Source organism: Microchirus variegatus (assembly GCF_963457635.1).
Source record: "Microchirus variegatus genome assembly, chromosome: 3".
NCBI lineage: Eukaryota > Metazoa > Chordata > Actinopteri > Pleuronectiformes > Soleidae > Microchirus > Microchirus variegatus.
This window is the reverse complement of record NC_139804.1, coordinates 33,637,144-33,654,701: the sequence shown is the minus strand read 5'-3', so window position 1 is coordinate 33,654,701 and position 17,558 is coordinate 33,637,144. Positions and strand designations below refer to the sequence as shown.

General features: G+C 43.1%; 1 protein-coding gene across 1 annotated transcript; it reads left to right on the top strand.

Annotated features, from left to right (window-relative positions):
* Positions 1-1,035: 1,035 nt before the first annotated feature.
* On the top strand, positions 1,036-17,102 carry atg16l2 (ATG16 autophagy related 16-like 2). Its single transcript, XM_083886446.1, has 18 exons — positions 1,036-1,284; positions 5,023-5,080; positions 5,470-5,545; positions 5,790-5,863; positions 5,958-6,209; positions 7,769-7,834; positions 7,992-8,078; positions 8,191-8,244; positions 8,329-8,440; positions 9,909-10,014; positions 10,102-10,172; positions 10,251-10,322; positions 11,635-11,755; positions 11,858-11,963; positions 13,014-13,163; positions 13,260-13,307; positions 14,529-14,630; positions 16,916-17,102. Exons 1-18 carry the CDS (start codon positions 1,134-1,136, stop codon positions 17,007-17,009), a joined length of 1,800 nt encoding a protein of 599 aa, XP_083742572.1. The 5' UTR covers positions 1,036-1,133; the 3' UTR covers positions 17,010-17,102.
* The last annotated feature ends 456 nt before the right edge of the window (positions 17,103-17,558 follow it).

Here is a 17,558-nt window from a genome sequence, read left to right as displayed (position 1 = left end):
AGTATTAAACTAATGCACCTTAAGTTTGTTTTATGTGTTTTTAAATCACGTCACTGTTTGTACATAAACTGTATTGTTACGCGTTTCTTAATAAATATTTGACATCTCATTGAAGTTATTTTTTTATTTCAGGCATTATGTTTTTATTTGTAGCTGAGCAGAGACGCAATCTAAAGACTTTGGAGTACAGACAGAAGACTCAAATCAGATGTTTGCACCAAAAATGTTATTTAGTAAATAGAACATCAGTATGGAGCCTCTGTAGTATCACTGTGATTCGTTCATTCATTATTTCAGGGTATCCACGGGGTCTTAAAAAGTCATAAATCCAATCATTTGAATTTAAGGCCTAAAATGTCTAAAAGGTCTTAAATACAATTTTGAAAGGTCTTAAAAATCTATTAACATTACTTTTACCTAAAACATGCATAAACTTCAGTCTCGCTTTTATCGAGCACCACTAGCTAGTGTGCCGCCCGCGCGCCGCGATGTGTTACAGCATAGCATAGCAGCGGAGAAAACTTAATGAAAGCCCACAGCTAAGCTGAATTGCTTGCATAAGATGGGTAAGTGCAAGTTCAACGATTTGTGGCTCCAATTTTCCTTCATGTCTTTTGTACTTTTTTTGGCAGTATGGCTGTGAAATGGGTCTTAAATTGTATTCATTATGGTCTTAAAAAGGTCTTAAATTTGACCTTTTTGAATTTGAGACCCTGTTATTTATTTATTTATTACATTATTATGTAGTTTTAAACAAAAAAACAACAACAACAACATAGTCTTTGTTTTTCTTTGTTGTTGAAACACACAATCAACACAGTGGTGTTGATTCTATTGAAAGTTTTGGCACTTCGGGGCTTCCGTACACCCAGCATTACAGAAACATGCAAAACAGGAAACGCGACAGCGAGCGCTGATTGGCCGACACCCGGCAGCTGTCCGTGTGGGCGCGCGCCCCCGCCCTCAACCCCGCCTCCGCATGGACGACGAAGTTGGGGAAGAAAAAGTGAGAAAAAAAACTAATAAACAAAACGGAAATTACGACCGAACGAGCTGCGCCATACAGGGTCGAAGCGTTCACGCGTAGCTGCATGTGACGTCAAGCCGGGCTCGGAGCGCCGTGTTTCCGCATCATGGCCGCTGTGCCCGTCTCCCCCCGGTCGTCGGAGCGGAGCGGACGGGTCTCGGCTGCGGGAGGAGACACCTGGAAGAGACACATCGTCCGTCAACTGAAGCACCGAGACAGGAACCAGCATGCCATGTTTCAGGACCTGATCAACTTCTGTACGAACGTCAAGTACCGGTTTGACCTGTTTGATTCTGTCAAAGTCCCGTAAATAGCTGCGAGTTCAATCAAAAACAAACTCCATTCAAAAAGCAGCTGTTTTTACATCTGCTTATTATAAGAAGTCTGAGTCGAAGGTTGAATCTGTGGAGTTTGAACGACGAGATGTTTTTGACTGGAGTTTGTTGCAGAGGAATCTGACAGTTCACATGTATGAGAGACGACCGTCTGCCCGGTGTAATGACTTTGGTATTTATTCTTAAACTAAGGTCAAATATAGTTTTAAGTGACAGGTCTGGGGTTAAAGGTGCATTATGTAATAAATCTAAAGCAAATGGCCATAAAATCCTCCTAATATGTCACAGAGACTCAGGAATAATGTTCATATAACAATCTGAACTCACCAACAACAACAGTACAGACAAAATATTTGCATTAAAAAAACATCTTTTGCAGACTGCAAATCATGTTTATGTCTTGAAATCATGTTTTGGCATGTGGCGCCACCTACCGCCGTCTACCAATCATTGCAGTCAGTAGAGTCTCAGCTGCCGAGCAACCACGGGTTGCCAGTTACGTCAGAAAACGAAACCTAAAAGACCTCGGTATTTTGAATTTGAATGTAGTAACCGTTTTTGGCCACATTCTTACATATGGCGCCTTTAAGTAATTGAATCATCATCATTTTAAACCAGTCTCAAACTTAAAGGTGCATTATTAATACATCTAAAGCAACTGGCAGGGCCGGCCCAAGCCTCCATGGGGCCCTAAGCTAAATTAGATTTTGAGGCCCTCTGTTACTGCCAATAATAATGATTATTGATCATTCACACAATATATTATAGGTATTATACTTACTCTACTCGGTCACGAATACGAATACACTTGTAAAACTAAATGTGAGAACTTTTTGTTGCATGGAAGCAGACACCAGATTTGCAAACTTACAAATAAATAAAATATTAATGAAAATGTAAAAATGTGCACATTCTTTGTAATAATGTAAATCAACACAGGCACCCGGAACAAGGTAACAAAAATGGTTTATAAATAAAATATAAAGTTAAATAATCACATGTAACAACTATGTAAGAACTGTGAAAAAAGCTTTGGTAAAAATGGGAAGAAAAATTCTAAATAAACTACAGCAATCTACAGCAATCCAAACTTATCTTTTTTGTTAATTGCTTTTGGGGGCCCTCTAGTGGTCACGTGGCCCTGGCAACTGGCCGTATACGTCACAGAGACTCAGGAATAACGTTCATATAACATACTGAACTCCCCAACAGCAACAGTACAGCCAAAATATTCACAGTAAAAAAATATTTTTAAATATTAGTTTTGAAATCATGTTTTGGCATGTGGCGCCACCTACCGCCACCTACCAATCATTGCAATCAGTAGACTCTCAGCTGCCGAGCAACCACGGGTGGTCAGTTACGTCTGAGCTACAATGGCGGAGAAAACGAAACCTAAAAGACCTTGGTGTTTTGAATTTGAGTGTAGTAATCGTTTTTGGCCACATTCTTACATATGGCACCTTTAAATGACCTGGGGGCCACTTGGGCTTCAAATCTGGTCAAGAGGGGGTCAGTCACGTGGACAAAAGTCCAACTGTGTGGGGAAACAACTGTTCAGTAGGGGGCAGTAAAATGATATCATAATATACCATCATGATACTGCAATAGCAACAATTGTGATGATATTTTACATCATTTCAAAATAAAAGAGTTTGTTTTGAACATTTATAATGCTAAATAAATCTATAAATATTCAAATCAATCATAAGGGGTGGGCCGCATGAAATCGACTGAGGGGCCACATGTGGCCTGAGGGCCCCGAGTTTGAGACCTCTGCTTTAAACGGAGATTTTCAGTTCAAAAGCAGGTGCACACATTTATGCTTTTTAAATACAGTTATTGCTATTTATTTGGCAAATAACAAACTGAATTCACCTTTTTATGCCCAAGTTTGAGCCGACTTCTTCTCCGAGAAATTAATCAAGCGTAACATTTAACCACTAACACAATTTGTTCTATTCAGTAATGCAAGTAAATAACTAGAATTTGACATCCTAATCATGTTTTTTTTTTTCGAAAACAGTAGATTTTAGAATTAAAAATATCCCTTTGGTTAAGGAGATTCTACATTCTGGTGTATTAACCATTACAGAAAGTAAAAAAAATGATTTTGATTTTAGGGCAGCTGTGGCTTATGTGTGGTGTATGTTCAAAGCATGAACTTATTTCCTGTTTCTTCATTGAACGTTGATGTCAGCAAATGATGATGTGATAAAGGGAAGGGTAACATTTTTATCAAGCCACCCTGAGACATGGAGGCTCAGTCTCAGTGAAAACATGTCTGCCAGCAGGAACACAAGTACAAACAGATCAGTTAAGGGTGAGGTTCTGAGGCTCTGAGGTTCTGTGTCTCTCACGCTGACATCAGTCCGTCATACAAACACACTTTCCTTCCAAAAATGTCTGGTTTCACGGGACAGAACCTGAACAGAATCTGTCACATGAGCGCTCTGCTCTAACCTGACAGACTCGCACTTAGTTTGTTGTGAGTCGACTATTTTTAAAACGTTGAAGATGAGTCAGTCTTATTTCAAGATTTTTGTAAGAAGACCGAACCACATGTTGTTTCCACTTCCTCTGAGACGTGACTCGCGTGTGTTTGTGTATGTGCTGCTTTGTCATCGGATGACGATGTTTCACTTCATTATCAGAATGTTTAAACAAAGAAATGATGAGGTTTGTTCGTAAGGTCGTTTGAGTTTGAATGGAGATTATTATGTGAATTTAGACGAATGTATGTAAAAAGTGGTTGAGGACTTCCAGTTTCTCCAGGAAGTGAAAATATCTTGAATAGTGACTATCAGGGTTCCTATGCAGCATGGAAAAGTTTGGAAAAGTATGGAATTTCCAGGTCTGGATTAGTATGGAAAAAGGGGAAAAAAGTATGGAAAAATGTTTCCAGACTCTAATCTCACTTTCTAAAATTAAATATATTAACATATACAAATCAAAACAAGTTACTAACGCAGCATAGCCTACCTGTAGATGATATGAAACTAATCAAGTCAAATGGTGTCAAGTTACCATGGTTACTGTTCACCGTGCGACTACGATTCTTTTTTCTTTCTTTTTTTTCCATACGTGTCGTCGAGCCGGCGACCTATTGTCGGCTGCGACAGCGTCATGGGTCGATGAAGTTTTCCGAGGGCTGGCTTCATGAAAAATGAGTGAAGGATTTTAAAACCATTTATTTACATAATAATCATCTAACAATAGGTATTCAGATGTTTAATATTGACTGGAAAAATCCTCAGAGAAGTCTGGAAATTTGAGTCTGGAAAAGTATGGAATTTTGAAATATGTAGAAACTATGGACTATGCTTGTTGCAAAGAGCAGTCCATTTGAATGTAGGTGCTTCTCATTTGATTTTTAACGTCAACTATCGCTAGTTTATCGCTAGTTTTGGCTCTTTGAATCACTTATTACTAAATGACAGCATTTATCAGTGGACACCAGTGTGATTGACAGCTGGTATTTTCCAGTAGGTGTCTGGTTACAGGTGATTCCTCCAAAATTCCGGTTTGCAAAACCTCAACAAGGTGCCGACCAATTAGCACCACAGTGAACATAGTTTACATAAGTGTAATAACTGAGTTAAATTCAGTTTTCCTTACTGTTGTCACCACTGACTGTCTCTGTCCTCCGTTTGTTCTCAGACACTCAGTTGTTGGACAAGGCCAGTCTGACCAAAGGTATCCTGAGCTGCTCCGCCAGGTAATTCACATTTCATATTGTTAACTGCTGTTTTCAGAGCTGCACTGAAGTCTGGCTGTGCTCCTGACATTGTCCAGAGGGTGGGGCTGCATGTGAGAACACTCTCTGGAAAATTCTCCTGTCTGAGCTCATGTGAGAACACAGCAGGAACAGCTGCATATAATCCACAGCAGTGAGCGAGTGTCCTGCCTACCAAAGCTCAACCTGGGGCTGTGCCCCCCCTCACTCCAATCTACTGGACATTCCCCTTGTTGTTGTGAACACATGGGACTCGGGAGACTCTCCTGCTGCGTTCTCCATATGTGTAATATGTTTCGAACTCGGTTCTCTGGAGTTCATGTGTGAATATGACTTGTGTGTGTGTGTGTGTGTTTGTTTTGTGTGTTCAGACAGCCCTGCTCTGACAGCAACTCCATCTCTGCTCTGCAGCAGCAGAAGAATCAGCTCAACAAAACTACGGGAGAGGTCAGACGACAAGATAATGCAACAATAACACAAGCAAGAACATCGCTATGACAACATGATAACACAAGACAAGACAAACATCATAACACACACACACATATGTACATGTTCAGGAAACTGCAGGAGCTGCATCTCTTATTGAGCCGTTAATGATGTAGAAAAATGAATATATAATTAAGATTTAGTAAGTGTTTTAATTTCAGAATTGACATAGAGTCTTCACTCTTCTCTTGTTTTGTTGCAGCTTGCCTATCAGGTGGTGGAGCTGCAGCAGCAGATAAAGATCAAAGAATGTGCTGTGGAGGAGCAACATGCCAGGTGAGCGACACACAAACAACTATAATGTAAACATTTGAATGTCTTCATAATTATATTTACTGAACTGAACTTTAAACTGGACTTGTGTCTCCAGGCTTCAGGAAGAGCAGCAACAGGTTAGCGGTGCCTTTGATGCCCGTCAGGAGCTGCAGGAGCTGGTCGAGCAGGTTCAGAAGAAAAATGGGGCGTTGAAGACGGACTACGATGCCTTGCTGGAACGACAGAGGGAGGCGGAGTCGAGACTCAGGGAGGAGAAAGTCAAAGAGGTCCACCTGCTGGAGGACATGATTCACCAGAAACGACAGGCTGCCGCTCGCATGAACAGCCGCAACGAACGCAAGACCAAGTACTGGAATGCATCACAGCACACGTGTACTTCTCACCTGAACACACACGTTCATCACACCTGAACACGTTCTTCTCACCTGAACACACACGTTCATCTCACCTGAACACACCTCTTCTTCTCACCTGAACACACACGCTCTTCTCACCTGAACACGTTCTTCTCACCTGAACACACACGTTCATCTCTCCTGAACACGTTCTTCTCACCTGAACACACACATTCTTCTCACCTGAACACACATGTTCATCACACCTGAACACACATTCATCACACCTGAACACACACATTAATCTCTCCTGAACACACCTCTTCTTCTCACCTGAACACACACATTCTTCTCACCTGAACACACACATTCATCTCTCCTGAACACACCTCTTCTTCTCACCTGAACACACACGTTCATCTCACCTGAACACACAAGTTCATCTCACCTGAACACACACGTTCATCTCACCTGAACACACACGTTCATCTCACCTGAACACACACGTTCATCTCACCTGAACACACACATTCTTCTCACCTGAACACACACGTTCATCTCACCTGAACACACACATTCTTCTCACCTGAACACACACGTTCATCTCACCTGAACACACACGTTCTTCTCACCTGAACACACACGTTCATCCCACCTGAACACACATGTTCATCTCACCTGAACACACATGTTCATCTCACCTGAACACACACATTCTTCTCACCTGAACACACACGTTCATCTCTCCTGAACACACACATTCTTCTCACCTGAACACACACGTTCTTCTCACCTGAACACACACGTTCATCTCACCTGAACACACATGTTCATCTCACCTGAACACACACATTCTTCTCACCTGAACACACACGTTCATCTCTCCTGAACACACACGTTCTTCTCACCTGAACACACACGTTCATCTCTCCTGAACACACACATTCTTCTCACCTGAACACACACGTTCATCTCTCCTGAACACACACGTTCTTCTCACCTGAACACACACGTTCATCTCTCCTGAACACACACGTTCTTCTCACCTGAACACACATGTTCATCTCACCTGAACACACACATTCTTCTCACCTGAACACACATGTTCCTCTTTCCTGAACACACATGTTCCTCTTTCCTGAACACACATGTTCCTCTTTCCTGAACACACATGTTCCTCTTTCCTGAACACACACGTTCATCTCACCTGAACACACATGTTCATTTCACCTGAACACACACATTCTTCTCACCTGAACACACACGTTCATCTCTCCTGAACACACACGTTCTTCTCACCTGAACACACACGTTCTTCTCACCTGAACACACACGTTCTTCTCACCTGAACACACACGTTCATCTCACCTGAACACACACGTTCTTCTCACCTGAACACACACGTTCTTCTCACCTGAACACACACATTCTTCTCACCTGAACACACATGTTCCTCTTTCCTGAACACACCTCTTCTTCTCACCTGAACACACATGTTCTCCATACTTGAACACACCTCTACTGCGACCTCTCTGATTCATCAATCTCTTGTTTGTAAAATTGCCCTCAGAGCTCGTCAAGCTAACCTGCAGAGGGAGCTACGGTCTGCCGCCATGTCAGAGGTCACCATCGACAGGTGAGAGAGTCAACTTGACTGATGGTCATCTTGTGCAACTCGCTGTCCTTCACCTGTCCTCTAACGTGGTAGTTCTGTCCATGTTATTGTGACATCATCATCTTCTCCATGTGTGTATGTGGATGCCCCTCACTGTTGAATGTTGCCATGTTGACAGTTCCAGCGCTCCAAACTCTAGGTCCACATCCCCAGAGAAGGACAACCAGGACGTGATGACGGAACGAAGACACACAAGACTTTTCAGGTGAGTTGTCGCCACAGTCGTTGATGTTTGACCGTCGTTCAGTTCACTCGTGGTGAGGGGCCGTCAGTGACATACCCGCGAGCACAGATCACAGATGTTTACGTCTCCTCAGGTCGGCATCAGCTACCTCTGTGGGGATCCTCACCTCCATTAGAGGACTGTTTGAGTGAGTCCTCTTGTCCATGTCCCCTGTGTCTCTCAGCTGACTGACCTCACATCTGCAACTCACTGTGTGTTTGTGTGATATTAGAAAGAAGAGGCGGTCCCTCAGTCACTCAGTCTGCAGTATGGATGAGGATCGGATGTATCCTGTAGGAATCTGCGTGTCAGCCAGAGTTCCTGCCAGAGCTCTGCACGTACTGGTAAAACACACTCACGCACACTGCCCGGCCAAAAAAGCCACATACATAATATTTCGCTTAGAAATTAGTGTTCTAACGAGCGACAGTGTCTTCTGACTCTGGGTCTGACTCCGGGTCAAAGTCATCAAAGGGACTGCGGCGGGGAGTTGTGACGAAGCTATTTTTAAACACTGTTAAAACAATGTTTTGATAATGAGGAGCAGTGCATCCGCCGTTCCAGAGGGGGGCGCTGCGCTTCTGAGAACGGATGTGCTGGATAGTACTGGCCAATCACAAGACTCTGTCTTCTGGGGGTGAAAGTTCACTCTGAAATCTCGCAGCAGAAAAACACTGTCAGAAAAGAGGATTTCTACCGGCTAGTTCACAGCAACTAGGAGGTTTTTGACCATAAAAACAAGTTAATATATGTAAGTAGACCTCCATAACTAACATTTATGTGCAACAGGACCACTCTATGTCACCTTTAAGGCCAATATAGAGTGGCCAGTTAAACCTCTGCATGTTTTTGGACTGTGGGAGGAAACTGGAGTACCCTGGAGAAAAATCTATGCACACACAGGGAGAACATAAAAACTCCACACAGAAAAGCTCTCGGTCGAACTGGGATTCAAACTGGCAACCTTTTTGCTGTGAGGCAACAGTGCTAGCCACTATGTGGCCCATGACAGGACTCTGCAACTGCGAACTGCAAATCTTTGGGATGTACTTGTGAAGATCTGCAACTGTGTACTGAAATAAATGCTATGCTTAAAGGGGACATATTATGCAAAATCAACGTTTTACTCCTTATTATGGACTCTGGAGGCCCTATGAGTAGGAAAAGTGCGAAAAAAGATGACTCACTCATGTTTTTGTGGTCCGCCTCAGTCTACGTACAGGAGATGAAACATGCGATTGACTTTTGCACTCACTGTGACGTCACAATAAGACATTCCTGGAATTATTGTCTCACGGAGCTCCGCTTTGTCCCTAAAAAACGTGAAAGTGCAGCCGAGGGCAATAGAATCCGGAAGAGCGGAAGTCCGCGAAGTGTTCTATTCTTGGCTGCACAGTGCAGCACAGAGTTCTACACAAACTTCCAGCCTCAGAGGATTTACGTGTCCAGTGGATACATTTTATATATGACGGCAATGTGGCGGCTAGAGTCGACAAATGATCACTTTTCCAAATGCTAACTGCTGTTAGCTGCCCGAGCCTCAGTGACGCTGACGTACTTTCCTGTGTCTCATTTGCATTTAAAGAGACAGGCACTCAAAACCGAGTGTTCTGAACAGGGCTGTTTTGGCAGGGTGATTTAACTGCTGTGGTGCTTCATCCTCAGGGTATTTTGACCAAAGAATTTCACAGACATGTTCATTAGGGACACCAGGGAACTAGTTTAACTTGTAGAAATGGGGGATAATGGGTCTCCTTTAAGCTGAAGGTCAAAGGACAACCTGTTGTAACATGACAACATCCCTGCTCTCAGGAGGCCCATGAGGAAAGCATCAACACTGTGAGGTTCAGCTCCAGTTCAGACATGGTGGCCACCGGGGGAACTGACAAAGTCATTAAGCTGTGGGACATCCAAGCAGGTAAGGCGGTGTCTGCTTACATCATCAGTATCAACAACCGCTCATTTTAGGGTGCAATGGTCAACTCAAATATGCTGCTGTCTCCAGGCTCGTTGACACACAGAGCAACACTGGATGGCAGCACTGAGGGCATCACCTGCGTTGAGTTTGATCCAATGGTGGGTGATTCAACTAAACTTTGACTCTCCTGTACTGTCAGTTACCTCTGAGTTCTGTCACTCTTTTTTTTTCATCAGGGTTCTAGGGTCCTCGCAGCATCCTATGATCGGTCTGCCTTGTTGTGGCGGCTAGATGACTCCGTTCCCAAGGTAACTACACTGCGTATCTCACTTATGGTATTAACATCCATCATTGGTGATGTGATTGTTTGCAGAGAGCTGAAAGTATGACTGTTCACACCTGGCATGAATCTTGGATGCATCTCCTGTGACCACATGAGATTGATGCCATTGATTCAGACTGGACAGATTTGTCTGATATCAATGTGTTGGTGTTTGTAATTGTTGTGAGAAGCTGAGTGAATCAAAGCTCTACTGCCACTGCTGTAACATAAAATCATATTTTAGCCATTAGCAAAGAGAAAGTGTGAATATCAATGTTACTGTTATGACGGTGGCTACAAACAAATCAATGTATGGACACTGACATATTCCTTTCACCCCAACCGGTCGAGGCAGATGGCTGCACATCTTTAAAGCGGAACTAAGCTCCCAGCCATTGCTGAGAACATTGTGTTTTATTGTAATCTCGGGGCTCAACGAGATTACTGAAAATCCCGTAATAGTTACGTAAGCAGCGGTTCTCCTGAACAACCGATCGTCCTGCTCCGGGCACTAGTCCGGGCACATCCGGTTACGTACATTGAACCGCAGAAGAAGAATAACGTCCGTTGTGGAGGTGTTTCACGAGCGACAGTGTCTTCTGACTCTGGGTCTGACTCCGGTTTAAAGTCATAAAAGGGACTGTGGCGGGGAGTCGTGAAGAAGCTATTTTTAAACACTGTTAAAACAATGTTTTGATAATGAGGAGCAGTGCATCCGCCGTTCCAGAGGGGGGCGCTGCGCTTCTGAGAACGGATGTGCTGGATAGTACTGGCCAATCACAAGACTCTGTCTTCTGGGGGTGAAAGTTCACTCTTAAATCTCACAGCAGAAAAACAGCGTCAAAAATGAGGATTTCTATCGGCTCGTTTACAGCAACTAGGAGGTTTTTGACCATAAAAACAAGTTAATATATGTAAGTAGACCTCCATAACTAACATTTATGTGCAACAGGACCACTCTATGTGACCTTTAAGGTCTGGTTCTGTCAGACATTTCTTCTTCTGTTAAAAGGGAGTTTTTTTTCTCTCCACTGATGCCTAGTGCTTGCTCATTGTGTCAATTGTTGGGTTTCTCTGCTCTGTATGATGTTGTCAATGTACCTTGAGATGATGTTTGTGATTTGGCGCTATACAAATAAATATCGAATTGAATTGAACAAGTTGAGGCGGCGACTTTGAGGAGAATTTCCCATGCATTCAGGAGGGATTGGCAGCGTTCAGACCTGCACTTGGCATGATCTGCTGCACGCGATCAGATCAGATGTTTCATCTCTCTTTGTCTCACCTGTCTGCGTCAGCTGACTCTGACGGGACACACCCGGAAGGTGACCGCAGCGAGGTTCAGCGGTTTACTTCATCAGGTGGTGACGGGAAGTGCGGACGGAACCATCAGAGTGTGGGACCTGCACAGAGCGGCATGTGAGTCCCGCTGATCATTCAGTACCTGCCTGATGACGAGTTAGTGACCGGTTAGTTAGTTTGTGTGTGGACTGTGTACCGAGCGGTCACCTCTGTGTGCAGGTGTGCAGGTCGTCGAAGTGTCGTCGTACTGCAGTGACCTCGTCTGCTCTGAGAACTGCATCATCAGTGGACACTACGACTCTAAGATCAGAGTCTGGGACTCCAGGTAAGACTTCTTCACTTCACCGCTACATTTCACCTCTTCATTTTGTGTTATTGCCACTTGATTTCACCACATCACCACTTTACCGTCTCACTGATGAGCTTGAGGATTGCGGCAGCACATAACAGTTTCTGTATTCAGTCGTAGGCTGAGGAACAACTGTTGTTTTCTTCCCGTGCCAACAGGAGTGATGAAAAAGGGGTCTTGAATTTTGAACACTGCTTCACTCCATCATCTCACTTTACATATATCACCATCTAATTTCACCACTTAACCATTTCACTTCTTCACTACTTGGTACTTACCACTACACTACGTCACTATTACACCACTTTCCTACATCATCTTTCCTTTTCACTGCATCATTTCATCACTTCATGTCACCACTCCACTCCCATCACCACTTCACCCATTTACAATCTCATTTAATTTCAATGCCCCCTCTCTTACACCAGTTCACCTGTTGACTCCTTCCCCACATTACCCTTTCATTTCCATAGTTTGACTGCACCGCTTCACCATTTCACTCTATTATTGAACAATTCCTCACCACTTCACTCCATCAGTAGACGCTGCAGAATCACAGTACAGAGTGATTTACAGTCAGTTTGCTCTGTGGCAGCGCCCTCCCTTGACTAATGACTGTAATTTAAAACCTCACACCTTATGTATCCTCTCGGCCATCTCCTTGGCGACTCCCTGTCTTCCTCTGTTGCCTAGCAACAGCTCAGCCTGCAGAACAGAGTCTGACCCCAGATGACTGGCATCTCTCTTTACCAATCACACACTGCCAACACCCTCTCTCCCTGTTCCTGATGGGCTGTGATTGGCCGTAATGGCCCAAAATGATTTATTAGACTTCATTATAAATGATGATATCATCCGACTGACTATCTGGTTACTAATGACATAATGTGTTCTTTGCTCGGTCAGCTCCTGTTTAACCTCAGAACAATGCAACTTAAGAAAGCACTTTTTCATGTCATCTGTTCCCCCGTCTCATCTGTTTGAACTGAATCATGTCTGATAAATGAATCCACCTCTGTCGTTCAGGGCGGTCAGCTGCGTCCAGGAGCTTCCCTCTCAGGGCAAAGTCACCTCCCTGGACCTGAGCTGCGACCATCGTCATCTGCTGAGCTGTTGCCGTGACAACTGCCTCCAGCTGGTTGACCTGCGGAGGTGGAGCGAGCGAGTGTGCTTCAGGTAGGGATCTCACGTGTGTGTGCGTGTGTGTATGAGACGACGTATGTGTAAGAGGGACTCAGGCGAGCAGCTGATTGTGTGTTTTCTGTCTGTCAGAGCCGATGGCTTTACCTGCGGCAGCGACAGCACCAAGGCCGTCATCAGGTGAGCTCACTGTGACTCAGGTGATGTCGTGCACCTCATCTGGCCGCAGCTTCATGTGATTTCATTTGTTGTGAGGAAGCAACGTCTCATGAAGTTATTGTTTCAGTTTCACATGGAGACAAAGAGAAGTTCACAGGGTCAAAGATTGAATGTCTGAGATGGAAAGAGAGAGAGAGAGAGAGATGAGGGAAATGAGAAGCTGTGTCTTACATTTTCTGCTGTTTCCATGGTGACTGCAGGACTAGGTTTCTCGGCGTATAACTGTTCAAACATAAACATGTCTGCACCAAGAGTCATGATAAGTCATTAGAGCTGCATGTGAGACATTACATGGGCAACAGCTGCTTCTGGCTCATATGTTCTTATGTTTTATTAACGTAATAATGTTAGTGCTGTGTTGCCTTGATAAGTGGTCGTTTACTGTAAGTGATCAGATTAATGAAAATGTGTCTTTATAAATAAAGAGCCAATTCCAATTCCTATCTTAACCCTCAATCTTAACCCTTAATCTTAACTGACCCTCAAAACCAAGTGCTGAGGGTTATTTTGTCACTTAGAAATGGGACACCCCTTAAATGCAGATACGTCTTCAGACTGTAGGGGGCAGAATAACGCGAAAGCTGCGTCCAGTCTGTCAACTCCAAAAAAGAAGAAGAAGAACACATTTACGTCACGATTATTTATTACGATCCGTTTGTCAGTCAAGTTATTAGGTTGTCAGTTAGTTATAAGATCATACTCACAACCACGGACATATTCAGCTGACAGTTACTATTGACAAAAGATCGTAAAATAAAAATAAATGTTATGCAACAATGACGTCAGTAAACCATAATATGGGCCTAAACTAAGATAATACAATGGTTTTCATCATTTTTATATCTATTAACAAAGAAAATACTTAATTTGTAGCGTACTCGTTTCGCTGCTTTCGGCGCCATCTTTGTCATGGCAAAACATACAATGCATTCTCGGTAGCCCTTGCTCCCAAGGGTGTTCTCGGAAAATCTCAATATTGAGGGCGATACAGCCCTTAAACTAGCCCCTCAACTTAATTTTTCTGAGAATCAGGACAGCACTAGAACTAGAGGGAGCGTGCATTTTTGAGATTGAGGGTTAAGAAAGGAATTGGAATTCACCCAAATCCTGAGGATTCATCAGCCCAAACTGAAGCTAATCCGCTACCACGCCGATAAGTTAATGTCCACTCTCTGTTTTTAGTCCTGATGGTTGTTTTGTGGTGGCCGGATCAGCAGACGGCGCAGTTTACATCTGGAACGTCTCCACCGGAGACCTGGAGACACGCCTAGCTGACAAACACAGGTATCATACTCAACTTCCACTAAAATATAAGCCAGTTCCGTTATTCCGTGTCAGTTCATGCTACTGTGAAACCTGCACTTTTTAAGGTTTACGTTACCTCAGTGTGTAACTCTACGTGGTCTAAAAAGGAAAAAGCTGTTAAACTGTAAGCATCAAGGTGAGCTAAAGTGGAGCAGTGCTGCATCGCTCTGTGCACAGCCTCTGCTAAACTCTATAATTCATCACTAAATAGTCTTGGTAACTTCTGAAGACTCTGACTGTAGAACATCTCACAGCTTACTGTAAATATTCTTATTGAAAACCAGGAAGAGACTGTGCATGTTTTTCGTTTTTGTTTTTTTCTTAAAGGTCCCCTATTGTGCAAAATCAACTTTTTAATCTTTTAGTACTTATATTTGGGACTCAGGGGGCCATACCAGTCCCCAAAATGTGAAAAAACAAGACTCAGTCATGTTTTAGTGGTTCCACTTTGTGTAAGTATAGGCGATAAAACACGCAATGTTTACACCTCCCGACCAAGTGACGACAGTGCGGACATTTCACCGTGAATGTTGGCACCCCGCCAGGCAGAGTACTTCACAGCTCCACCGTAGCTCCCCCTTGTCCCTGTGAAATACGAGAGTGCAGGCGAGGGAGGAAGAGTGGCTGCACAGCGGAGCACAGTGTTTTACACAAACTTCCAGCCTCAGAGGACTTGTGTGTCCAGTGGATATATTTTATTTATGAAATTTTTTTTTCACAAGCTTCACAAGCCCTTTGTTGTTGATCATGTGTGTAAATTCCTATGCTGGAGGGACACCTTGAACGCACCAGTTACGTGCCTGCAGTTAGTGAGTGGCGTGTCTCGATCGGTGATATGAGGAGCACGTGTTTGAAAGCACTGCAGAAAGATGTAGATGTTGTCCTACATTTCTTCTCAACCAAAGGCTGCCTTTCTGTCGTGTTTCCACGTTCTCTCCTCGTGTTGTTGATCCACACACCAGTTGGAGCCGCAGTTACACTGGTGCTTTAAGGGTCTTTTTCTAGCATGGGAATTTACATACACGCCGCGCCGCGCATTAATCGTTTTTCTTCGATTTTTTTATGATCGCAAGAAGCCAAAATTGTGGTCACTCTATGCATTACTGTGAAACGCAGTAACAACAGGTAAACGGACATTACTATGGGGTATATGGAGCGGGGGTTGTGACGACGCTGCATGACAATAGGTGATAAGTGGCGACAGTTAGATCGACACTCCCCTGGAAGCAGTGGATGTGTGTTTACCTGGGTCTCATTCACATGTAAATGATCAGGCACAAAACCGAGCGTTCTGAAAAAGGCTGTTTTGGCAGATTATTGAACTGCTATTGTGCTTCATCCTTATGATATTTTGACTAAAGCATGACACAGACATGTTCATTAGGGCACCAGGACCTAGTTTAACTTGGGTTAATAGGGTATAATATGGGACCTTTAAATTTGATTAGACAGATTAGAGGCCCCAAGGTAATTCCCTGAGGAATCTCGTGTCATCAATGTCATGAATATTTTATCGTTTAAGAAAACATTTAATTTCTTTGTTACATCACAAGTCGCACAGACTGCACTTTAAATGTTACCACTGTGCACAACCACAGGTGTTCACTTTTCTCTATCAGTGGTACCTGCAGCCTTCTGTCTGCTCTTCTTCTCTATGTAATGTCCTCATCCTTAGGAATTTTAAATAAAAAGGTAGAGCTTTTCTGCATATTTTCACATCAAGGGAAGAAACAACAACAGAGGCACTCATGCAGGTGCACTTACTCAAGAGCAAATACTGAGGGTTTTCAGATCATTATAGCATTTGAGGAGAAGGAGTTATGCTAACTAGAACTACTTGAGAGAAATTGTTTTCAGTTTCAAATATTTTAATATAAGAGAAGAAACTATGCATTTGCTTTACATGCTCTTTAAAATAATATAACATCCAACAACAGTTAAAAGCTGTTCCAGTTTAATGCACAACACAAAGTACAGGACGTTTTTGTTTGCTTTTAATTGTTTTCTCTCAAATATTTATACTTTTTTTTTTGTAACTTTTTAAAGTGTTTTTTCTATGTTGCTTAAAGAAACATGATCAGTGTCACTCAATAAATTTTTACGACCTCATGTTAACGTGTGTTGACCTCTTTAAGAAACAGCAGAGGCTCCAGGGTGCTTCCTTGAGGAACTCCATATGTTATTTCAGTAAAAAAAAACTAAACAAACGTACACATTTACTGCTCCTCTTTAATCATCCCCTTCTCCACCTTCTCTGTCCTCAGTTCGTCCATCAGTGCCGTGTCCTGGTCTCTGTCGGGCAAATACGTTGTCAGCGTGGACAAGAGTAGGCGAGCTGTCCTGTGGAGTGACATCTGAAACAGCCGAAACAGAAGAAATGTGACATTATCACCGCAAAACAGCATCAACTGCACCTTACAAACAAACAGTTACAGGGAATCTTTTTTTTAATTTCTATTTCTACGAAAGGGAACTTTGTTCGATTTTTTTTTTTATTGTAACAGTGCATCATTAACTTTATTGTTTTATTAATTGAGAAACTGAAAGGTGACCTCTAACCCTTTTATAATTTGTGAAATAATACATGAATTATTTATTTTTTATGACCTGCTTTATCTGCTCATAATTCATGCATCCACTTTCTGCCACTCGTCCAGCTCCGGATCGAGTTTAATGATTAATAAATGATGCAATGACGAGTCGACAGATTTGTGATGCAAACGTCAATAACGCGTTCACGTGCCAGATCGATGATTCTCAGGTTTATGATTCGCGCTGGGTTTTTATTTTGACTGGAACTCAGCGAGACAGAAAAGAACTCGACGAGGAGTCGGTGCGAGGAGACGGAGCAGCGCTCGGCGGCGAACTGGAGATTAAAAGTGATCTGCGGGTAATCTGCTGTTTGAA